This window comes from Epithele typhae, assembly GCF_022376455.1.
Source record: "Epithele typhae strain CBS 203.58 chromosome Unknown BXZ73scaffold_81, whole genome shotgun sequence".
Taxonomy (NCBI): domain Eukaryota; kingdom Fungi; phylum Basidiomycota; class Agaricomycetes; order Polyporales; family Epitheliaceae; genus Epithele; species Epithele typhae.
Genome location: NW_025954272.1, coordinates 142425 through 165581, shown reverse-complemented (window position 1 = coordinate 165581; position 23157 = coordinate 142425). Strand labels below are relative to the sequence as shown.

The 23157-nt window shown below is 62.3% G+C and overlaps 9 protein-coding genes across 9 annotated transcripts; 3 read left to right on the top strand and 6 right to left on the bottom strand.

The window, feature by feature from the left end:
* Positions 1–237: 237 nt before the first annotated feature.
* Positions 238–1413, top strand: BXZ73DRAFT_106374 (uncharacterized protein; the record flags this gene model as incomplete). Its single annotated transcript, XM_048016611.1, has 3 exons — positions 238–371; positions 440–723; positions 1199–1413. 3 exons carry the CDS (start codon positions 238–240, stop codon positions 1411–1413), a joined length of 633 nt encoding a protein of 210 aa, XP_047872813.1.
* Positions 1414–1775: 362 nt separating this feature from the next.
* Positions 1776–3857, bottom strand: BXZ73DRAFT_106373 (peptidase family M50-domain-containing protein; the record flags this gene model as incomplete). The annotated part of the gene is made up of 8 exons (XM_048016610.1): positions 1776–1998; positions 2071–2146; positions 2237–2566; positions 2641–2824; positions 2899–3145; positions 3211–3314; positions 3392–3499; positions 3552–3857. The coding sequence occupies 8 exons, from the start codon at positions 3855–3857 to the stop codon at positions 1776–1778; spliced, it is 1578 nt and encodes a 525-aa protein (XP_047872812.1).
* A 442-nt stretch (positions 3858–4299) lies between these two features.
* Positions 4300–6343, bottom strand: BXZ73DRAFT_92708 (RING-5 domain-containing protein; the record flags this gene model as incomplete). Its single annotated transcript, XM_048026458.1, has 8 exons — positions 4300–4401; positions 4456–4555; positions 4610–4851; positions 4904–5022; positions 5090–5486; positions 5516–5956; positions 6013–6176; positions 6259–6343. The coding sequence occupies 8 exons, from the start codon at positions 6341–6343 to the stop codon at positions 4300–4302; spliced, it is 1650 nt and encodes a 549-aa protein (XP_047872811.1).
* Positions 6344–6679: 336 nt separating this feature from the next.
* On the bottom strand, positions 6680–9197 carry BXZ73DRAFT_106371 (heat shock protein 70; the record flags this gene model as incomplete). The annotated part of the gene is made up of 7 exons (XM_048016609.1): positions 6680–7294; positions 7348–8076; positions 8184–8468; positions 8510–8731; positions 8787–8985; positions 9037–9101; positions 9156–9197. 7 exons carry the CDS (start codon positions 9195–9197, stop codon positions 6680–6682), a joined length of 2157 nt encoding a protein of 718 aa, XP_047872810.1.
* A 415-nt stretch (positions 9198–9612) lies between these two features.
* BXZ73DRAFT_92706 (lysyl-tRNA synthetase) lies at positions 9613–12014 on the bottom strand (the record flags this gene model as incomplete). The annotated part of the gene is made up of 7 exons (XM_048026457.1): positions 9613–9698; positions 9758–9837; positions 9890–10209; positions 10272–11082; positions 11360–11631; positions 11683–11809; positions 11863–12014. The coding sequence occupies 7 exons, from the start codon at positions 12012–12014 to the stop codon at positions 9613–9615; spliced, it is 1848 nt and encodes a 615-aa protein (XP_047872809.1).
* Positions 12015–12379: 365 nt separating this feature from the next.
* BXZ73DRAFT_16161 (uncharacterized protein) lies at positions 12380–12904 on the top strand (the record flags this gene model as incomplete). Its single annotated transcript, XM_048017528.1, has 1 exon — positions 12380–12904. A coding segment is annotated over one exon (525 nt), but the record flags the coding sequence as incomplete, so codon positions are not given.
* A 3003-nt stretch (positions 12905–15907) lies between these two features.
* On the top strand, positions 15908–16775 carry BXZ73DRAFT_54563 (PX-domain-containing protein; the record flags this gene model as incomplete). Its single annotated transcript, XM_048021189.1, has 5 exons — positions 15908–15979; positions 16107–16173; positions 16243–16286; positions 16420–16641; positions 16710–16775. The coding sequence occupies 5 exons, from the start codon at positions 15908–15910 to the stop codon at positions 16773–16775; spliced, it is 471 nt and encodes a 156-aa protein (XP_047872807.1).
* Positions 16776–17325: 550 nt separating this feature from the next.
* On the bottom strand, positions 17326–18677 carry BXZ73DRAFT_92704 (mitochondrial carrier; the record flags this gene model as incomplete). The annotated part of the gene is made up of 6 exons (XM_048026456.1): positions 17326–17406; positions 17483–17737; positions 17861–18016; positions 18080–18101; positions 18160–18547; positions 18608–18677. The coding sequence occupies 6 exons, from the start codon at positions 18675–18677 to the stop codon at positions 17326–17328; spliced, it is 972 nt and encodes a 323-aa protein (XP_047872806.1).
* Positions 18678–19532: 855 nt separating this feature from the next.
* Positions 19533–22065, bottom strand: BXZ73DRAFT_106366 (general substrate transporter; the record flags this gene model as incomplete). Its single annotated transcript, XM_048016608.1, has 16 exons — positions 19533–19680; positions 19734–19756; positions 19818–19886; positions 19942–19960; positions 20029–20132; positions 20227–20502; positions 20553–20581; positions 20636–20665; positions 20718–20725; positions 20787–21151; positions 21212–21224; positions 21311–21328; positions 21388–21501; positions 21560–21794; positions 21847–21890; positions 21941–22065. The coding sequence occupies 16 exons, from the start codon at positions 22063–22065 to the stop codon at positions 19533–19535; spliced, it is 1620 nt and encodes a 539-aa protein (XP_047872805.1).
* Between the last annotated feature and the right edge of the window lie 1092 nt (positions 22066–23157).

Here is a 23157-nt window from a genome sequence, read left to right as displayed (position 1 = left end):
TCACGTACCCGACCCGCACCCTGCAGGGCCAGGGTGGGCCTACGCAGACGCAGACGCGCACCCCGCCGATCACGCGGCGCCGTGGACCCTGGCCCCGACGTCGTCGGCCTCTCCGTCTCAACTTCAATCAGTCGCACAAGCTTACCTCCGCATGCAAGCTCAAACCGCGCTGCTGGGCCGCAGTTCGTCCCCGGCTCCGGACCACCCGCGCCCGCGCCCGCGCGCTCGCCACCCCCGATGGGCGCGCTCCGCCCACCGCACGGCTATGTCCCACCCGCCCACCCGCGGCGGCGCACGCCCACGCGGAGCGACGCGGGCGAGCTCAAGTATCCGCCGACGCCGTCCGGCCGCGGGGGCGGGGAGCGGGGACGGTGTCGTCGACGGTCTCGGTAGCCCGGGAACGCCGAACGCGTACAGGCGCCTCTTCCCATCGCCTGAGCTCCTCCCCGCTCGTCTCCATCACCGTCGCCGTCACCGACCACCATCCACCCCGCGCTGGCGGCGCCGCCCGCCACAGGCCCGTCGTCAGCAGCGACGTCGTCGACGCTGACGTCGACCGGCGAACCTCTCAGTCACCAGCCTGCAAAGGTCGTCTACTCACCGACAACGGGCGCCGACTCTCTGCCGAGCACGTCGGGGCGGGGGTGCTGCTTGTCGGCCCGATCCACGAGGGGATGGAGATGAAGACGCGGCACAAGCGCCTCACGAGCACAAGCACCGCTTGTGTGTTCTGTCGGCGACGGAAGATCGCCTGCGGAGGGCCGTTGGCGAGCGATGAGGCGCGGCGATGCCAGTGAGTACTGTTGATCTTGCTTCAGGCAGGGGGGGCGGGGGTGCGGGGTGCTGCTCCTCGACGCCTCTCTTCCCTTCTTTTATCTCCCTCGACTTGCGAGTCCCGAGTTCCCTCCCGAGCGTCCGCAGCGTCGAAAAGCAGCAGCCTTGCCCCGCCCAGGCAAGCGCAGGCCTCCAGCACGGCATCCGCGCCCGCGTTCCCTCTTCCCGCTCGCATCTCCGCCGCGCTAGTGTGAGGATCCAGTCGTGCCTCGCCTGCGCACCAATCGCGTCCTCGATCCTCACGTACAGCGCGGGCCGCACCCCCGCGCGGCCTCGCGCGCGAGCTTTGCGTTCTGCTTCCACCGTCTTCTCTCCCCCTCGCGGACGCTGATCGCGGCTCCTTCCCCCCTTTTTTCGCAGACAGTGCATCCAGCGCCGCCAGCCGTGCGACTTCCCGCGGCCTCCGCCCTCGGCAGCGTCCCGCGCGGCCATCCCCCTGCCCCACCATGGTCCCTGAACCAGGGGCCGCTCGACCTGAAGAACAGGGGGAAGGGCAAGGCTCGCGCGGCCTCCACGACCCAGGCACGGACGCCTGAGACGCACGTCAAGACGGAGCTGAAGAAGGAGGACAAGGTGTGAGCGTCGCTCGTCTCCACATCCCACGATACTCCACAGCTGTGCCGGCTGGTGGAAAAGCCGACGAAGAACGACCGCCCCAGATCCAAGCCTAGTATATCGTGCCTGTAATGTTGTGCCACCGCCTCGTCGCTGTCTATGTTGTTATGTATCACATTACTGTATCGTCTCTGAGTATGCATCTTCGGCTCAATTAGCACACACCTCGTCGACTCCCTGCGTAGCGATACGAGTGCTAGGACGGCGGGTATCTGGCGTTGATTATGACGGAACACATTCATTCCGCGCCAAGACCGTACATCAACCTTGCTCATAGACCGAGATTAAACTCAGCACCGTGCACGCGCCAAGCAGTATCCCCACGGTTATGTGCACGACCCTCCACCGCCCACTCTCACTGCTTTTCGCCGAGAGGCCACCGTCCTCGCGGCCTCCCCGCCTCCGAGCTCAATATCCTCCGCGTCCGCGTCCGTGCGCGAGGGCGCTCCGCGACTCGTGGTCAGGACGTCGAGCAGCTGCCCGCCGTCGAGAAACGGGAGTGGGAGGAGGTTGAAGAAATACAGTGACAGCGTGAGCATCTGCATGTACCTGTCCACACGCCGTGCCGCGGCAGGTCAGCCGCCCCTCCTTCCGTGACGCCGAACCGGCACAAAAACGCACGTGAAGAAGAGCGTGCAGACAGCAGGCAGCGCCATCGGCAGCCAGGACGAGCTCGCGAGCCAGTCCCCGACCTCGACTGCGGCGCGCCCGATCGCGCCGAAAGCCGAGAAAGGGGCAGATGAGTGATCCTCAGCGGGACGTGGTTAACGAGGACGAACGAACGCACCCTCGCGCGCGATCTCGTCCCGGTCGCCCTGCCAGACCAGCGTTCGCTCCGGCTCGCCGTCGCCGTCCGCCCGGAGCCACGGCGGGAGATGCATCTTGAGCGCGACGAGCGGCTGGTCGCCGCGCGGACGCACGCATGCCTGCACGCGCCCGCAGTCCGCCGCCGTCTCGCACCTCCGCACGGGCGCGTCGGGGTCGGGGTCCAGAAACAGCAACGGGTCGACGCAACCCTCGAACGCCCCCACCCCCGCTCCCCTACCTACCGCTGCGGAGGTGAAGCACGACCTGGTGGGCGCGGCGGCCGGGGCGTGACAGCAGTCCTGGCCCAGCGCTGCGGAGGGGGGAAGCGCGGATGGTTAGTGCCCGAGGCCAAGGCAGGGGCTCGCGCCGGCGCTGCGTGCTCACCGACAAACCACGGCTCTTCGGCGCACCAGCCGAGTACAGGCCCCGATGCGCGCTCCCCCCGGTCTTCCGCCGCAGTGAGCAGTTGTGCCCAGCGGTCCGTTCCCTGGGCGCGGTCGGCGAGGGCGTCATCCCCGATCTTGTAGATGACGGCGCCGACGGGTACGTAACCGGCCAGCTGGGACTCCTGGACGCGGACGACGAATGTCAATCGGTGCAGAGGTGGGGAAGTGGGAAGCGACGGGCCTCGTCTATCGAGACCACGACCCGGCCGTACGCGCGCACGTTGCGGTAGCCGAACACGGGCCAGACGGCGTCTCCCAGGTGGGACCACGCGAACGCGGCGAGGAGGGCGTAGAGGACGATGTTGTGGAACACCCCCGCGGCGACGATGCGTGCGCGAGCGCGAGTCGGGAGCGCGGCGGTCTCTGCGGCCGGGAGGGCGACAAAGGCGGAGGGAAGGAGGACGGTGAGTCCCAGGCCGACCGAGGCGAGAGGGACGGCGTTTCTGCACGGCACGGTGGACAAGCGGTGAGGCTAGAAGCACGGCGAGAGTAGGGCGGGAATACGCACAGCGCAGCGGCGAAGGCGTGTCCGGCCTCGTGGACGATCTGGCTCGCTAGAAGGGCGATTGAGAGAAGAGGGAGATGACGCAGAGGCGTGGTCACCCCCGGGATCTGGCTCGGGGCCCGTTATCAGATATGTCGCCGTGAGCGACGGTCCGGGGTACTCACAATCAACTGCAGGGCCGCACCATGGCGTTCTCCAGCCCCTCCCTCGAATTCATCCCCTTGTGGTGCAGCACCCGCTCGCCTGGCATCCTCCGCGTGTGTTCATGCGCCTCGTAAAGGGTCCCTCCAAGCTGCATGTGGTGTACAGTAACAGAAGAACGGAGCCGACCATGCCCGCAATACCGAGCACGCTGCCAAGTCGTACGCGAAGACCATGGCCCCTCTGCGCGCGCGCGCCCGTTGCAGTCGTGAGGTGAAGTGCTGGTGCATACCATTGAACGTAGTGGTGTTGAGCCCGAGGTGGCAGTTGGTAAGCGTGACCCGCGTCGAACGCGTCCTCAGCAGATCGGGGGAGGTCGACACACCCACGACGGTGGGAGCAGGGAGAGAAGCGGCGCGGGCTGTACGGCGGCGGTAGTGGCGAAGGAGGTAGAGCCCGCCCCAGAAGGCGGTCAGCCAGAAGACGAGTTGCGAGAACTCCGAGCTCATCGTCTCTCGTCATCGTCAGAGGGGAAAGAGTGCAAGCGCCGCCAACGGTGCCAGCGCGGCGCTTGCTCGGCCAGACTCGGACCTTGGGCAGAGCTGGTGCTCGGGATGAGTGCACAGTCACCCAACGTGCTCGCGATTGTTCAAGTCGCACGGCACGGCGGTGTGAGGCCTTGAGGGAGCCAATGCTGGTTGATCCAACCATGGGAGTACAGGTGCGAGATAGTAGCGAAATGGCCATACGGCGGCAGATGGATTACATTGTATGGACTACGATCGAGAGACGGGGGTAAGGAACGCTACATATACACAACATTGATGGCGATGGAATGAGGCTAAACATGGGGATGGGGAGAGACGAGACGTGTAGTGGGAGTAGGAGGGGAATGCAGAGAGGTGAAAGCATACGGGGGTCGTCAAAAGCAAGGGACACGAACCTCTGGCCTCAGTCGAAGCCCTCTCCGGTTATATTCCACGACCATCGACCGTCCAGGAAGCCCTTCGCCGTGTCCTCCAGCATAATCTCATTCCGCTTCTGGACGTAGACCTCGGATCCACACTCAGCAGCCGGCTTCAACAAGCATAGACGCAGACTACCCACCGTCTTGTCCGTCACCTTCTGTCGCAGGCTCAGAATACTTTCAGGATCAATCGGAGCTTCAATCAACTCCGACAGCTCCTCGACTGCCCTCTCCAGGTCCCTGAACGCGCACTCAGCATCTGCGTCCGCCACCAGTACAGACAGAAACACGCACCGCTGGTTGTCCTCGAACAGTTCCTTCTCATTCCCGAGCGAGAGGTAGTACGCCATCGCGTACGTCCACTTGAGCGTCATCCGGCACTTGAACACGACGTCCACCGCCTTCTTCATGAATTGCACCTGGATCCACGTCAGCTCCGACGTGATCTGCATCTCCTCCATCTTCTTCTCCGTCTTCGCGTACAGCTCCATCGACAGCTTCGCCGATTGCTCGTGGTTCGCCCATCGGTTGTAGTACTGACAACCTTGCGTGAGCACACCGAAACAAAGAAAACCGAATGCAACGCACATGAAGATACCGCTCCAGAGATGCCCTGCTCTTGGTCTGCGCATCACGCGCGTCGACGCTCGCCTTCTCGTCATACCGGTTGCAAGAGTACCACGACGTTCCATGCTCTGACCACGGCCCTGCGAGTCACGCGATCAGCCCATGCCCGCACCCGACCAAACCGGAGAGCTCGGGCGAGAGACGTACCCATGCAGACCCAGCAGAACTCGTACTTGCACTTCTTGCACGTCATGTGATTGCACCCCCCGTTCTTCTCAATCGTGCTCTGGCACTTGGAGCACTCCTTCGTGTTGCTCTTGATCCAGTTCGCCGTTTCCGAGTCGTCCCGGCACTTCTGCAGCCACATCCGCGCCACCGCGCACACCACCGGCCGGTGGTCGTCGTCCACCGCGCACCCGAAACAGTACACGTGCGCCGCGCTTGCCCCGCACGTCACGATCGGCACCATCTGCGCGAGCGCAGAGCGCGTCGCCGCGGCGGGGCATGACACCGTGTGCGTGCAGCTAGGGTAGGGGCAGAACTTGAGGTGCGCGACGACGCCGACGAACTGGCGCACGAGCAGTTCCGAGTACCGCGTCCATGTCTCGCGGCCGTCGCCCAGCGCGCGCTCACGAACGGGTCCGGGGCGACGACCGCGCAGTCCTCGGCCATGCACGCGATCCTGCATTCGGCCTCGGTGCGCACCTTGGAGGTGATGTAGTCCCGCCAGCAGCCCGTGCAGAAGCGGTGGCCGCACATGAGCGCGAGCGTCTCCGTCTGCTCGTCGTCGACGCAAATCGGGCACACGAACGGCTCTGGGGACGGCTCGGGCTCGCTCGCGCGCTTTGCCTTGCTCCCCGGGCGCGTGGAGTCCGCGGTCGAGCGCCGGACCGTCCGCTGGGGCCCCGGTGCCCCGCGGCTGGAGGACGCTTTGGCTGGCGGAGGCGACGGATCGCGTGGAGGGAGCTCGACACCGGCAGCGACGGAGACAGCAGAGGCGTTGTCCATGTACTTCTCGATTAGCTTCTCGTTGTTCCAGTCCATGTGTCGGAGGAGGAGAGCAGCCACCGGCGGCTGGCAGGAGCGGGGAGATCAGCGGGGAGGCGCAGAGACTACGCGAGCATACTGACCTCAACCCCGAAAATGCCGCTGATGTGGTCGACGTCGCTCTGCATCATCTTCTCGACGTCGACCTGGGAGAGCGACGAATGCTCGACTTCGTACACCTTCAGGTTGGACTTGCTGGGGCCAGGGAAGTCGCCGCCGAAGTCCATCTCAACTTCAGATGCAGATCCTGATAGACACAGCAGCGAGTAGCAGGAAGGGGGGGAGGCATCAGGATGGGTGGGTGTATGCGGATTGGTCATGGAGCGCACCGTCCTCGTCGAGGTCCATGAGCTCGTCGTCGTCTTCGTCGTAGTACTCCTGGTCGTCGTCGGAGACGTCGTAGTCGGAAGACATTGTGTGCGGTGGTGAGGCGGGTAGAGGCGATAGGTGGATGGTGGAGGGTAGGTGAGTCGAGCAGGACGGATCGGGGGCGCGTGGAGGACGACCGCGCTTGACGCCCGGGAGCGGAGCTTTAACGTGTTTACCGCGTGGGTAAAGGACCGCAATCGGAGTCACAAACGGCGATCGTGCGCCCCGGCGTATCGCCTTGCGGGCTGCCCGCCCTTCCTTTTGCGTGCCAAAGTCCATGGTCGATTGAGATATACAAGTAAAGCGAGGGAAAAGAGTACAATACGCTGTTCTACTGTGACACATTACTTCTCTAGTAGATACCCGTCGCACGCCCACTGTCTAGTCGACGTCCATCTCCTGCGGGCCTGGGTCCGCCTTCGCGTCCTCCTTGGGCGTGTCGGTGCCCGACTTCGGCGGCTCGGGAGTCTCGACCTTGGGCTTGGGCTTGGGCTTGGTGAGGATGGGTGTCGCGAAGTAGATGATCTCGTCCTTCTTCTTCAGCACCTCCGCCGCGGTGAACACCGGGTCCGCGTTCTTCGCCCGCTCCATCTGCCGCACCGACTGGTCCTCGAGCCACTTCTGGACCGTCGCGCACTTCTCAACAATCGACTGCTTGTCCGTGTCCGCGATGTGCGAGAACCGCTCGTCGTTGGACATCGCCTGGTTCATGTAGTTGTTGATCGTCTCCCGCAGCTCGGACACGACCCGCGTCCGCTGCTCTGCCTCCTTGAACCGGTTGATGACCGGGTCCGCGAGCACGTGGAGGTGGTCGAGCTTGCCGACGTACACAGACTTGGTCGCGTCCTCGCCTTCCTCTGAGTACAGCCAGTCCTCCGCCTCCTGCAGCGCCACCAGGATCTTCTCCTTCTCGCCCGCCTGGACGTACGGCGCGTAGCGCTCGTCCAAACGGCTGCGCGTGTCGTAGATGAACTCCTCCAGCGCGTTCTTGCGCTCCTGCACAGGATATCAGCATCGTTCTGTACGGCCACGCCCTAGAGCACACGCACCTCGGTATCCTGCACGAGCTTGTCGCCAGCGTGCATCTGCGCCTCGAGCTCCTTGAACTCCGCGATCTTCGTCGAGTCCAGGCCGGTGTGCGACCACACGAACGCAACTTCCTTCTTCTTCGCCACCTTCTTCTTTTTCGGCGGCTCCGCCTCAGCACCGTCGACCTGCATCGCCGCCTCCTCGCGCTCCTCGATCTCCTCTGTGTATGCTCCCTCGAAAGAGAGGACGCCGTTCGCGTTGAGGCGCGTCTTGACCTTCACGACAGCGTAATCTCCGCTGGGTAGCGGCTCGACGTCCTTGGCCGTAAACCGCGCGATCCACGGGTTGATGCCTCCAGGGAGCGTGGTCGGGTCCGCGTAACCAGCCTCGATGTCGAAACCGTCCTTGCGGTAGAATGTGAGGATCTTCGTCGACGGGATGTTGTTTCCTTTCGGGAACACCGTCAGCTCCGTGTCTTCGTCCTCGGGCTGCTTCTCCCACAAGACCTTGACCGAGTACGGGGCGATGTCCAACATCGAGAAGTCGCGCACACGGAAGACGGGTGAGAGCATCGCGCACGAAAACGTTGCGCCACGCGCCGCGGCCTCGTCCTGGTTGAGCGTCGTCGAGAGCGTCTTGCCGACGAACATTGCCTGGATCTTCGCGCGCACGGCTGGGATACGCGTGCAGCCGCCGACGAGCTCGACGGTGTCGATCTGGTCGATCGTCAGGCCCGACTCCTCGAGCACCTGGGCAAGCGGCGCGTCAGGCGTTCGAGCAACGGCGCGATCAGCGCCTCGTACTCCTCGCGCGTCAACCGTCCGTGGGCGTCGATGTCGTTCATGATCGACTCGACATTGAGAGGCGCCTCCGCGTTGGCTGACAGGACCTTCTTGAGGCGGTCACAACCTGCGTAGAGACGGAATATGGCCTTCGGGTTCGAGAGGACGTCGATCTTGTACTTTTCCTTGAACTCAGCCGCGAAGTGCTGGAGGAGGGCGTAGTCGATGTCGCGACCGCCGACATGGCGGTCGTACGCAGTGGACTTGACGGTGAGCTGGCCCTTGGAGAAGGCGACGATGGAGACGGACATTTGCGAGTGGCCGACATCGACAAAGGCAACGTGCCGCGGGTTCTCGGCCTCGGGAAGGTCGATTTAGTGATACCGTAGCCGAGGGCGACAGCGGTGGTGTCGTTGATGAGGCGGAGGACGTTCAGGTTGGCGATCTGGGCGGCATCGAGGAGGGCGCGGCGCTGGACGTCTGTGTACCAGCCGGGGACGGTGATCACGACGTCGGAAACCCCAGTCTTGAGTTCGCGCGCGGCGGTATCGCGAAGCTTGCCGAGGTACATGGCGGTGATCTGCGTGGCAGAGAACACCTTTTGCTCGCCGAGGTAGTTGACCTGGCCACAACATGAACACGGGAAAATGTGGATGTGGGTGTGTGGGGGAACGTACCTGGGCGCCGACGGTGCCATTGGCATCCACAAGCTTCGCGTGGATGAACTTGGCCTCAACTTCCTGGATTTCAGGGTCCGAGATCGTCCTTCCGAGTAGTCGCTTGAGAGAGCCGACTGTGTTCTTGAAGTTGGAGATCTCAAGGGTCTTTGCGGGTTCGCCAAGAGCGCGCTGCTTGAAACCGAAAGAGACGAGGGATCTGGAGCGCCTTCAGCACCCTTGCTACATGAATAGGAGAAACTACACGCACGGTGTCTGGCGATTCGAGACTTCGTTGATGATAATGTCGATTCCACGATGGCGCGCGACGCCAATCTACAGGGTGGTCAATCGATCTAGCCGAGGCGGGGGCGCATATAGCCAACGGACCTTGGAGTGCAACGCGCCGAAATCAATGCCGACGACAGACATGGCGGGTGGGAAGGGGATCGTGGGGGTCGTAAGCAAGCGTAAGAGCGGGGAGAGGTGACAGTCGAGGAGGAGGACGTGCCCGCGGTGTGGCGCGTATATCGCTTTTACGCGCTCAAAATTTGGGATCCCGATTCGGGCATGTTCTCGATGATTCTTGCACCTTCCGCCCACGCCCTTGCCGCCCCCCATCGATATTTGAATGTGGCCGACATATCGTTTGGCGGCAGGCCTCCGCACTGCACGCCCCACGCGTCGCAAGACTGCTTGGGAGGATGTCCGTGGGAGCGCAGATCTGGCAGCTCCTCCTATTCACCGCGGCCACGCAGATCGCCGAGAGGAGCATGAGATTCGTCCCGTGCTCGAGCACGAATAAGAATCTAGAAATACATCTATATTACTGCACTCGCCCCGCCCGCTATACCTGCCCCCCGGTCGCCACGGCCTTGTCCGTCGAGTCCACGTTTGGCTTCATCGCCGGGAACAGCAGCACCTCCTTGATGTCTGTTCGCAAGAGTAATTGGTATTGTTGCTCGGAGAAAAGCTACCGCGCAAGCACTTACTCTGCGAGTCGGTGAGGAACATCACCAGACGGTCAATGCCGATGCCCCATCCACCGGTCGGCGGCAGACCATGCTCGAGCCTGTGAACAGTCCATCAGGTTCGATGACGTCAGAGCGTAGAAGGCTACCCACGCGTCGACAAAGGTCTCGTCAATCCCCTGCGCTTCGTCGTCGCCCTGCTCCTTCTGCCGCACCTGCTCCTCGAACCGGAGCCGTTGCTCGAACGGATCGTTCAGCTCCGTGTAGGCGTTGCAGAACTCCTTCCCGCACATGAAACCCTCAAACCGTTCGCACAGCCCGGGCCGCGAGCGGTGGTACTTGGCCAGCGGCGACATCACCTGCGGATGGCCCGTGATGAACGCCGGCGAGATGCACAGCGGCTCGATGAACTCCCCGACGAGCTTGTCCAGAAGCCGTGCGTTTGTTCGCGGCTCGCTGCAGTCCACGTTGTGCTACGCGTTTCGGCCCATCGTCAGTCACTACCGAATAAACGCTCAAAGGAAACAGCGCACACCTTTTGACAAACATCGCGGAGGAACTTGTTTGCCTCAACGGTGTGCAGCGTCTCCCCTGGAGGGAACTTGACCCCGAGCTTTTCCTCGAGCGTCTCGATCATGTCGTACCGCTTCCATGGCCGCCGGAAGTCAAGCTCGTACACCTTGTCGCTACCCTTGCCCTCGGGGTGGAACTGGAGTGTCGTCTCCCCGCCGTTGAGGTGCTTGACGAGGCCCTCGACGAGGCCCTCGGTTATATCCATGACGTCGTACATGTCCGCGTAGGCCATGTAAAACTCGCAGATCGAGAACTCTGGGTTATGCGTCAAGTCGATGCCTTCGTTGCGGAACACGCGCCCAATCTCATACACGCGGTCGAGGCCGCCCACGACGAGCTCCTTCAAGTAGAGCTCCGGCGCGATACGCAGGTAAAGGTCGAGGTCGAGGTCGTTGTGGTGCGTGATGAACGGCTTGGCAGTTGCGCCACCAGCGATCATGCTCATCATGGGCGTCTCCACTTCGAGGAAGCCAAGGTTATCGAAGAACCGGCGCATGTAGTTGATGATTTTGCTGCGCGTAACGAAGATGCGGCGCGTCTCGTCGTTGAGGATAAGGTCAAGGTAGCGCTTGCGGTAGCGCGTTTCCTGGTCCTTGAGACCAAAATGACTCGATGGGAGCTGGTGCAGGTTGGGAGCGAGGAGGATCATCTCGGAAGGGGTTATGGAAAGCTCGCCCTTCTTCGTACGAGAGGGTGTGCCGATGACACCGACGATATCTCCGCGACGGAAGTGCTCGTGGGCGCCTACGAACCCCTCAGGCTCCTTCGCGTCCCTGGGCAGAAATCAGAGTCAGTGCCACGCAACTTAAGAAGAGAGCTAGAAACGCGGTGGGAGGGGTTGTTCAAGAATACGAGAGAGCTGCATCGTGTCTGATTTGAACCTCCATAGACACGCCTCCCAGAGTTCGTAGAATAAGACAGGAAACAGGTGTGTGCGATTACTTCCCACATGAGGCATCGCATCCGTGCAGCAGCTTTGCCGCGTGCGCAGCACCGGGGATGACGGTGCCGGGGAACTCTGGGAATATCGGACGAGAGCGTGGTACTCACTGCTTGGTGGCCATGATCTGGACCTTGACACCCTCACCATGCAGGTCGTAGAACTTGAGGTTTTGACCCGAGGTGCGGACGTTATGTATGCGGCCAGCAAGAGCCTCAGTAGTTCCTTCGAGCTTCTGGCCGGGGGCGATCTTGCCTTCGGAACCGTACTGGTCGATATAGCGGGTGATGGAGGAGGTGACATGGAACTTGTGGGGGTAGGGGTTGGGGGACTGAGTCTCCTTCAGCTTGAGGATGTTGCGCGAGCGAATCTCGTAGTATTGCTACGCGGGGGACTAAGGACAACAGTGGTTCATAAGGAGGGAGAGACGTACGTTAGGGTTGAGCTCCTCTTCCTCCTGGGCGGCGCTCTTCGAGATTACAGGCTTAGGCGGGGCGGCGGCAGCCTTTTCGGCCTTCTTGGCCTCCTTCTCTCGCGCCTTTTCGCGACGCTTGAGCTCCCTTAAACAAGCATCGATGAGGATATGCGCAAGGGTAAACAGAAACAAGCGTACTGCTTGGAGATCATCTCCCCCGTGACGGGGTCCTTGTGGGTGCTGGTGTTCTCTGTAGCCATGGTGCGGCAAAGATGAGGGTAGATGGCAGAGGTGGGTGGGTGTGGCCTATGGACGCGTGCGGCCGATCTGAGTCGAATCAGCCTCTGCATCCACTTTTTTAGAGTTCTCGAGCTGCTGAATCTGCGTGAGTCAACTGTCACGGGACGCGTCGCGCGGAAATCGCCTTATGCGTTGCGCTTTCTCACGAGTACACGTTCCGTCACGCCGGCTAGTCCGCGCTAGCGACGAGGGGTCACGTCACGGCCCGAGGCGGGCGCAAAGGTCTGAGCAGAGAGGGCGAGAGCCGTGTCCGCTACGCCTTATTTCCTGCTTCTGCCCTCCCCCGACTGCCTCTCTGGACACGACCTGGTCTGTGGCGTGCAGAGCGCACGGCGAGTGTTGGAACGGAGAGCCCCCCAGCACGATCTCATCGCTCGCTAAGCCCTGGGACCAAATATTTTGTGGACCCACACAGATGGCGAGCCGACAAAACAAGAAGCGCAAGGGACGCAACCCTCTCCCTCGCGAGCGCACCGTCACCACCCTCACCGACGGCGTCGACGGGCCCTTCTCCCACTCGTCCCCCGACGACCCCGCCATGCCGCCCGGCTTCCCGCCTCCTATTCCCCCGCCCGCCAACACCTCCGCCATGCCGCCTGGCTCCTTCCCGCTCCAGTCCTTCGCCAGCAACTTCCTGTACCCCCAGTATCCCCACATTGTTCCTCCCAACTTTCCCAGTACTGTCGCGCCCTTCGGCCCTCTTCCACATCAGCCTATGCCCTCACCTTCAGTCCTCCCGTCCGCCCCCGTCTTGCCCCCTGGACAAAACGACCTCAAGATCCTCGAACGGCTCAAGGAGGTAATCAAGAACAACCAGCACGAAATTTACCGTCCTGTCCCCCAACCTGCTGCTCTCGCTAGTATCTACCTTGGTCCGCCCGCCCAGTCCCAGCCTACGACGGCCTTTGCTCCACCTGTTGTCCCCCCGCATCCTGAGCAGGTCCCCGTCTCCCCGCCTGGCCTCTCGCTGCACTCTCCCACTGCTTTCTTGGCTTCCATCGATCCGTCTATTGCCGCTCTTGCCCCCGCTCTTGCCCTCAAGTCTCCCCAGGCCCGCAACGACGCTGTCGCCTCCGCCCAGCGCCCGACCGACGAGACCTCAACGGAAATGTACGTTGTCGTTCATCGCGGGCTTGCCCTATCACTGATCCGGATGTTCCCGTCTAGCTCATGGATTTCTCGCCCGCCAAGCGTCTTGAAAGGTATGATTCTGCCCCAAGTCTGCCCCTCAGCAGAGACAGCAAACCTCCCGCCCTCTTTCCCACCGACAAATCTCCTTCGTCTGGGCTCCAGAGGCTCGAGTTCTCTGATCGTCCAGGTGAGATCCACGAAAGTCCGTCCCCCATGTCTGCAAAACTCCCCGGAATCGACGGCAACGAGTCCCCCTCTCGCCGTTCCCACTGGTCGTACAGCAAGAACGACCCTGTTTCTCCCCTCGCGGTCGTTACGATGACAAACGTGGTCCTCCCCCGTCCAGATACGACAGAGATCGCTCCAGGGATCACGATCGCTACCGTGACCGCAGTGGTGAACGGGACCATGACCGACGCTCTGACTATCCTCGCTTCCGTGATGACAGACGGGACGACCGTCGACCTCCCCCTCCAGCAGACCGCCCGTACCGGCGTCCTAGTGTCTCAGACTCCCACCGTCCTCGGAGCGGTAGCAACATGGACTCCAGGCCGCCGTACCGCAACCTCATGGAAGAACGTGCAATCATCCGTCCTCCTCTGACTTCTCTGGCTCCCTCTACTGGTGGCCCCGGTCTACCCGGCATCGACGAGCAAGACATCAAGCCTGTCATTCCCACGGATGCCCGTGGTCCCGCACCTGTTCCTCGTGGTTCCGATCCTCCGCGATCCAGCGACAATCGTCCTCCCCCTGCAGCGGCAGATAGGCCCGGCAGACCTGGGGACTGGATGCCTCCCGATCGTCACCGTCCCGTCTCTCCCCCTAGTAGCGCCCGTCCTCCGCGTCCTCTGGACGACCGTCTACCAGCTGTTCCAGCGTCGCCTGGTTCGCGTGTGGACCGCAAGGGTCGCCCAGATGATGACCGACGTCCACCTGGTCCCCCTGTCTCAAGAGAGCCTTCACAAGCGGAAATGCAGACTCGCCCTGGTACTCTCCGGCCGGCCGACCACGCAGCACGTCCTTCGGACGATCGAAGACCACCTGCGCTGGAAGAGCGTATCTCTCGCGCGCCTGTTTCATTTGCTGCAGAGTCTATCGTACCCTTTCCGTCTCCGGAAGAACGTCTCTCTCGCCCGCCTCCGCTGGACGAGAAGCCGCTGCGGCCGTTAGAAGAGCGGATCTGCAAGGTGCCAGTGCCCGCTCTCAGTCTCCAAGAACGCCTCAGCCATCCTGTGCCTCCACGCGTGGATGACAAGCCCACCCCACGGCTGGAGGAGCGTCTCAGTCGTCCTGCGCTCCCGCCTCCCTCTTTAGAAGAGCGTTTATCGAGCGCCCGCCCTCCATCCCCGCACTCTCGCCTCGAATTCCCTCCACCCGACTCAGCCGCTGCCTCTCGCCAATTCACACCTTCGCGCGCTACTCGCGTGCCGCTAGCCCGACGGCGAGTGAGCGCGGTCATGCCCCGCGCCTACATGGTCCGTCTTCGCTTGCACGTCCGCCGTCTCCCCGGGACCGGTCTCCGCGCCGTGCGCTTTCTGGGGATTTGCCCGCGCGGCCACCGTACAACTTCCCGGACCACCGCGGAGACATCTTACGGCCGCGACCCAGCGACCGGACATGGGTCCCCAACAACGAAGCGCCGCCGCCTCTGCCACTGCGACCGCGGAGTCCTCTGCCTCCTTCGCGGCGCGCGACAGTGGACTCGCATGGCTACGGTACCGACTGGAACGGCAACTGGGCGCCCGACCCCGACCGCGCCCGCGACCGCGAGCGGACATGGGACAGACCGCCATACGACTACGACAGAGACCGTGGCCGCGACCGCGACCGGGATGGGGAGCCAACGTGGGAGACGCGCGAAGAGCGCGAGCGCCGCGCGTCGTATCCCCTACCACGCTCTGATACACTCCCACTGCCGCCCCCCCCGCCCCCGCCCCCACCTGCAGGCCGAACGTACGACAGCGGGCGGCCGTTGAGCTCGCGCCTCGCGGACGGTTACCCCGACGATCGTGCTTATGAGCCGCGCCGGTATCCGCCCGAGCCGCCGATGCACTCGGAGTCGTTCTCGCGCGTGCGCCCGCGCAGTCGCAGCCCACTCCGGAGGGACAGCAGCGATCCGCGCCCACCGCTGAAGCGCGCGCGGGAGGGCTCGCTCGCGCCTTCGCTACCGCCCCCTCCCCCTCCACCGCCCCAGGGCCAGTACCCAAGTGCGGGGTACTACCCGCCCGACGACAGGCGACCGGCGTACTACGATGATCGGTACGGCCGCGAACGCGATGGCTATGGAGGATACGACGGCGGGCGGAGGGATCCGCCGCCGCCGCCGCATCCTCCACTGAGGGTGCGCTCCCCGTCGCCGTACCGGGACAGACCAGGGTACGGACGAGATGCAGGGCGGTACGGGGCACCCCCGCCGCGGGCTTGAGGAAGTTATTTGGCTTGTGAGTTCTGTGGTCTGAGATGTGCGAGCTGGCTCGTTGACTTGGGTTGCAGGTCGGATTGGTTGTGTTCGAACGCCCCGGTTGTGCATGCATCTAGGATAGATAATGATATAGCTCGCAGCCGTGGAATTTCTTGATTATCGTTCTCTGTGCTTGGATTCCGGGTAGCCACTTTATGTCCTCTCTCATGTCTAGTATACACAATGCCAAGTGACTTGTACCACCTCTTGTCCGACAGACAAGCGACTGGAGTCAGCGTTCCTGGGGCCGTATATAAGCGCGCGTCTAGACCCGCCAGGGCCGAAGAGGACGGAAACGCCCGGCTCGTCTCTCGCTCTCCCTCCAACTCCGACCAGTCCTCCCTCACGGCGATGGCGACCGTGTCCCCCTTCGCGCGCAGCAGCATCTTCGACGAGCCGCGGCTTGGCGGCCGCGAGCAGACGGTCAGCCTCCTTCCCCCACCCGCGAGTGCGTCAAACGCTGACCTGGGTGCTGGCCGTGGTTCGAATCCACCGTTTCCTGCCGCCACCCCTTGCAATGCGTCCCATGCACCCGTACTCGGCGCGGCAGATCGAGGAGATGTACAGCGTGCCGGAGAGCTTCCTCGAGATCGAGGTCCGCAATCCCCAGACACACGGTGAGTCCCCCTACTCCAACTCCCGGATCGCACGCGCACGAAGGATAGGTGGTCTGACGAACGGGGCAGGCTTCGGGCGGAAGATGTACACCGACTACGAGATCGTGTGCAAGGTGCGTCTCCCCGCCATCTCGCACCCGTCCTCACTCACGCTACGCTTCCCTCTTCCCGTTCCCGTTCCCCGTCTCCCGTCTCCCGTCTCCCGTCTCCCGTCTACCCCACCTCCGCCGCCTTATCACCCAACAGACGAACATCCCCGCCTTCAAGCTCCGGCACTCGGTCGTCCGCCGGCGGTACTCGGACTTCGAGGCCTTCCGCGACATCCTCGAGCGCGAGTCCACGCGCGTCAACATCCCCCCGCTCCCCGGCAAGGTCTTCACCAACCGGTTCTCGGACGAGGTCATCGAGGGCCGCCGCGAGGGCCTCGAGCGCTTCCTCACCATCGTCGCTGGCCATCCGCTCCTCCAGGTGCGTTCCTCCTTTGCCGTCGCTCTGCCGGGCAGTGCTGCGGACGGACGCTGACCGCTGTGCCGCAGACGGGGAGCAAGGTCCTCTGCGCCTTCCTCCAGGACCCGGGCTGGGACAAGGCCCAGTGGCAGTGAACGAACGGGTCTGGCGGAACCCCGACCGACGCTCTGCTAGTACTACTCTGGCTGTTGTACGAATGCTCGCTCTCCTTGTATCCCCTCTCCCCGCTACACCTCCTTCGATTTCTCCCGGGTTCGCGTTTCTGCCTACTTATCTTCTCTTAAGCCCATCTGCGCCTTCCCTTTCACTGCTCTGTACATACTCCATAGCCCTCCATGATCCATCGCTTGTCTGTCCTCTCTATCCGGACTCTTTATCTAGAACCTCAGTGCGCACACGCCACACACGACATCGCACACAATCGCCAGGCTCAGCACGCCCGCGAGCACGCACAACAGATAGCGTCGAAAGCAGTAACATTCTATTAGACGAGTGTACGAGCATAAGGCAATGAGCGGAGGGGGTGCGGGTGCGTAAGCGTCGCGGGGCGTAGGCATAGTACTTTTGTGCCGGACTCGGGGCCGCGTCGGGCGCATCGTGCGGGGCATGCGGGCATTATGGTATGTACGGCTGGCGGGGCTCGGGGTGGAGGCAGAGGTCGAGGTCAGGATCCGGGTCAGCACCTCAGACGTACTTGGAGAACCATGGGATGAGCGACTGCGCGAGCGTGTAGCTGAACACGAGCTTCGGGCCGACGACGAGGATCTGCGGCGGCGCATCCGGAATCAGCACACGACCGCCTCGGATCGCAGGCAGTGGGAGGGAGACGGAGAAGACGAACCTTGGGGGTGAGGCCCTTGAAGAGCGCAGTCGGACCCTCGTTCTTGACCAGGTCGCGGATGACGGTCACGCCGGAGACCTTGTGCTCGAAGTTCGCGTTCTGGATCCGGGTCTTGACCGTGTCGAGCGGGGCGGCGACGGTGATGGACGCGACGGCGCCGGCGATGGACGCGACGAAGTTCTGGGCCCAGGTCGCCTTGCGGTAATCCTCGAGCCCGAAGACGTAGTCCTTCGTCATCGCGGACGCGCCAAAGAGCTGCGCGGGCGAAGCGGCCGTGTGCGCGCGTGCGAGGACAGGTCGGGGCGCGAGAGGCGGAGAGACGAAGAGCGAATGGAATGAGCATGGGGAAGGAGCAGGGCGGACGAGAGGGAGACGGACCGCGAAGGAGCCGGGGGCGTTGCGGGCGACGGTCCAACCCCAGCCGCGGTAGAGGGTGGTGCCCTCCTCCATGAAGATGCGGACGACGCCGCGGCCGCGGAACGCCTCCGGGTTCACCTGGCGCTTGATCTTGAGCGCGTCGAGCGGGAGGAGGACCTGGAGCGGTGACGAGCGTGCGTCAAGCGGACAAACGCGCAGAAAACAAAAAGGAGGACGTACGACTTCACCGATGCCCGTCAAGCTACGCCGTGCACGCACTTCAGTGAGCCAGGCCGCGGAGAGCAGAGTAGGCGACGCACCTGCCAGCGGTGGCCTGCATCATCATCTTGCCCTTGCGTTCGCCAAAGGCGTTGGTGAAGTTGTCGCGGTAATGGCGGGCGAGGATGTCGGAGAACCAAGGCTGGCCGCCGTACTTGTATATCCGCTGGGTGACCTTGTAGCCCGCGGCGTAGCCGAGGCCGGGGAAGAGGGACAGGAAACGGCGGGCGAGAGGCGCGTTCGCGTGCTCCTTGAAGATGATCGGACCCAGTGTCGACGCCGAACCTGCTCGGCCGGGAGGAAAAGGAGGACGGGTGAGGACGGGGAGGGGGAGGTGCCAGCGCAGAGTCAGAACGACCTTGGACTTGTTGCTCATCAACCGCTTGGCGATCGTGTCCACCGGGTGGAAGACGAGGAGCTCCGCAATACCTGCAGCGCGTGTATGTTAAGCTGGGCATTGCACGCGGGGCACGGAGAGGAGAGACGAACCGGAGGCGCCAGAGCCGAGGATGCGAGCCGTGCCGGAGTCGCTGCCCTTGGTGTTCATCGGAGGAGACATCTTGAGGAAGGGTCGGGGGAGAGACGAAGGGCAGACGAGCTCGACGGGCGACGGGCACCAGGCCAGGACAGAGGCAGAGGACAAGCAAAAGCTGACCGAACCCTTCTCCGACTCGCCCTCCCAAGCCAACAGAATACGCGCCCACTCAATTTCTGCCACTTTGCAAATAGCGCACAATATCCCCGGGCCGAGGCTCCCTCCATGACTCCTCTCTCTCGAGCGTTACATGTACAACTTCCGGTCCAGAATCCGTCTTGATTGGCATCTCAAGGAAAACGCAAGCTCGAACCCCATGGTGACTCGCCCCAACGGACCACATCTCCCAGGCGTCCAAGTCCAAGTTAGTACTTATCTACATTCGCCGCGAGGTCAAGCAGAGTCGCCGCCTGCCAGTGAAAGCCTCAATTGAACGGAGGGGCCCAAAGCGTGCAGGACAGCTCACTCGGATACATGAAAACAAACCGCCCGTTGCCGGAGCATTTGTTTGATTGTCAAGGTAGTGTTGCAAACCCGTTGCTGGCTAAGCAGAGGGAATTTCGATCACCATCATCGGACGAGTGGCGGCATATTGGGCGGGAAGCAAGTGTGCACTCGAGACGCATCTGCGCCCCCGCGCGTGCGGTTACGTAGGCGCCCATATGCCCACCCACAATATTTGGTTGGGGGAAATGATGTCGAGCGACAAGTTGCGCACCGCAAGCCTCTAAGGGCGAGGATGTACCTTTCATGATCTACAACGGGCGGAAGTACTATACACTGTCGAGGCTCATACGCAAATCCGGGACAGTCCCATGCATTCAAACTGACATCCCATCTTGACCTTCTCCCTTCCGCTTTTCGTCAGCCTGACGAGACTCAGATGCGGACTTCGGCGATCCCGTCGTCGTCGTGGACCTTGTCGATGTGCTCAATCTTTTCCGTGGACTCCTTCTCGATCTCCACACCCGCGGTGACAGCCGCGTGCTCTGCGATCGCGGTCACGTTATCCTCGCCATCGAACAGCCTGCATTCAACGGTCAGCAACCAATCGCATGGCTTCAGGAAAAGCCAACGTACGCAGCGGTTTCCTCCAGGGTGCGCTGCAGAAAGGCAGGCTGTGAGAGAGGGCATCACGCGCGGCGAGCTCGACGAGCAACTCACGTTCTTGGTCTCGACGAGGTACAGATAGATGAAGACGATCTCGAACGCGAGCCAGCACACGTACACGAGCTGAGTGCGTGAATGATCGGCGCACGCTCAGAGCAGCAGACATCGCAGGACTCACGTAGTACTTCCACCCCAGGCTGCGTGGGCGTAGGCAACAAGCTCAGCAGTCAGTTTTAAGCCGAAAGAGCACCGCGAGCGCACTCACGCCTTGAGCGCGATCGGATTGATGTATTGGTTGAAGATGAGCGAGAGCGAGATCGCGAAGTTGAAGACCGTGAAGCCCTTGGCGCGGAGCGCGAACGGCAGGATCTGACCGTGTACGACACGATGAGCGGCGTGTACGCCATCTGCTCTTGAGTCAGCAAGCATGCCAGGTACCAGCACAGCTACGGGACAGACGCACCGCGTAGAAGGTATAGAAGAGGAAGATCATCGCGATGAAAGTGTGCGCGGCGACGACGTCCCCGCGCGTCGAGTAGATCGCAAAGCACGCCGTCTGCAGTACCCAGAAACCCACATGCCTGCACGCGCCGGCATCAGGGTCAGCGACAGTCGAACGGCGGGTGGTGGAAGACGCACCGACTGTGGAGATGATGAAGAGCGGGCGGCGGCCGACTCTGTCGCAGAGCGAGCCTGCGATGATGGCGACGAAGAAGTTGTAGATGTTCAGGATACCGTTCTACGAGGGATGTCAGGGGATGCCTTATCGTGGCTGGTGAGTGCACCCACAATGAGCAGCTGCGTAGTAGGGTCGGTGACTTCCTACGCATCAGCCTCTGGACCAGCCCCTGGCGTACGATGGTAACACTCACTCCCAATGGCGTCGAATATCTTGTTCATGTCTGTATTTTGGTTAGCTCCACACCTTCACCACGCAATTATATGCCCACGCACAGTACGAGCTAAGGAGGGAGTCCCTTCAGCGTCAAGTCGTTCTCGCGCACCATGCGGCTGAAGACTCACATAAGGTTGTTCCCAGACCACTGCGAGAAGAACGCGATCGCAATCATAATCCTTAGCCTCCGCCGGTTCCCCGGCGTCCGCACCAAGCTGCTCCACCCGACGTTCGCCGCGACCTCCTTGTCGAACCGGATCGCCGCTTTGATCTCCTCGAATTCGTACTCCACCAGCGGGTCCTTCTCGTTCCCGCTAGCGTGGTAGTACGCCAGCGTGCGGAGCGCCTCGGCCTCCCTACCCTTCGAGCACAGCCAACGCGGGGACTCGGGCACGAACCAGACGAGGAAGACTTGAATCACGGACGGGAGCGCCTGGATCGCGGATGGTATGCGCCAGGACCAGGATGACGGGATGTTGAAGGTGCCGTACGTCTGTGGAGAGCGGTGGGGGTCAGCGGGGAGAGAGGAAGCAGGGTGAGGAGGGAGACGTACCGTCCAGGCGGCACTGTCCGCCGGGAGGGGGCAGAGGAGGTCAGCGGTCTACGCAGTGCGAAGCGCCGCTTTTCGGCCGAGCGACAGCGACGGACTTACATGATGCTGCCCAAGAACCTAGAGTGTGGAGATACGTTAGCAACGGAGTCTCACCGGAGGGGCGCGACGGAACGCACCAGAGAGTGTTGTAGAGCGACGTGGCAGGCGCGCGCTGGGATGGGTACGCAACCTCGGTGATGAGCACCGGGGCAGCTGCAGCGGCGAATGTGAGCCCGAAACCGATCAAAAACCTGCCGCGTTGTCTTGCTTTAGTGCGTATACAGAGAAGTGAGGATCGAGAGCACACACCGCGCGCCGATGAACATCCCGACCGAGTTGGACGCCGTCTGGAGCACGGTCGCGACGCACATGATGACCGCCCCAAAGATGACGGAGATGCGGCGGCCGAGCCCATCGGACATGTACGGGGAGAACGGGTAGGCTGCGAGGCAGCCGATGTTCTGGATCGCGCTGAGGAGGCCGAGTTTCGCGCTTTGCGGGTAGTCGAATGCCTGGTTCCATTGGGGCAAAGTTTGGAGACCGTCTGCAAGATGCGGGGTAAGAAGGCGTGCAGTGTAGGTGCGATATTGACGTACTCATCATACTCCCGTCGTATCCGTTCGTTGTCGACGTGATGAGCCTAGAGCCAACGTTAGTGTACTTCTGGTTTGAAGAATGGTCGGAGCGTACAGCAGCGCGATGCAGAGGTTGAGCTTGAGCAGACGCCAGTTCTTCCACCACGGCGTCGACGAATGCAAAAGGTGCGCGAATGCGGCATTACCGCTTCCGGCAGTGACAGCCGCAGGTCCTCCCATGTTTGTTGCTCAAACCTCCCAAGTCGAAGATAGCGCCGATGGAGGTCTAGCCGCACAGGATGTCAGTCAGGGAAGAGCAACGGCCAAATTTACTCACCTCAAGACCGCTCGCGTGTTGCAAGAGAAGAGAGAAGAGACGGGAAGGATACGTTCTCCGGGGGCCCCGCGCACGCTTTATGCGTCCCAACCTGCGCGAGCGTGCCGAGCGCCCACGAAGTCGTGGCGGAGGAATGTCGCGAGAAGTCTCGGCGAGGGTGCATCGTCGTCCACGAACGCGCGAGACGGCATGCGCATCGCGCGGGATGGACGCCGCGCGCGGAAGTTGACCGGAAGGGGGCGTCCTGCGAGGGGGCGGGCAGCGGTGGCGACGAGGACTGGCTGGGCCGAGCGCGCCACGCGCGAAGCACGCAGATCGCGCGCGAGGCAGGCTGCGATTGAGCGAAGGACGGTCTGTCAACGGTTTCTTGCGAGATTACATGGAGAAGGAGGGGGGCTTCAGGGGGGGCTGGGTCAAGGTGGCAGCGAAAGCGGGTGCGCAACCGAGAATTCTCCAGCTGAGAGGCGGCGGCCCTTTCTGCAGAGTGCAAACGCAGACCCTGTCGACGCCGCGTCTGAGAGCCTATCATATCCGACTTTTTGAACGAAGGAGATCGTCGCCTGAGAGTATGGAGGGCGAAGGAAGCGTAGATAGTCCTTGCGCCATGCTGAACATTCTCATGAAGAAGGGAAATACCGACGTTGTTTATCTGCTGGAAGTTGAGCTTCGGCTGAGCAAAGGAGTAAAATACACAAGGACTGACCGAGAGCGATGATGCGAAGGAATGACAGTCAACTCGCCGAGTTAACTCCTCGCTGGCGGCTGAGAAGCCACTGCTCGGTGATTCAGCCGACGCATGTCTTCTGAACAATCGCCTCGTCGCGCCGACATGCCCTTACTTTCCTTTTGGTGTGAAAGCACTTTCACGGAACCATCTGCCACTAGACAGGGGACAAGGCGCTCCAAATGGCCAGTCACAGCGTTAACATTCAAATCCCACTGGTTCCAAGTCACGGGCCGGAACATGGAAGTTATTGCCATCCGTGAATTGATCA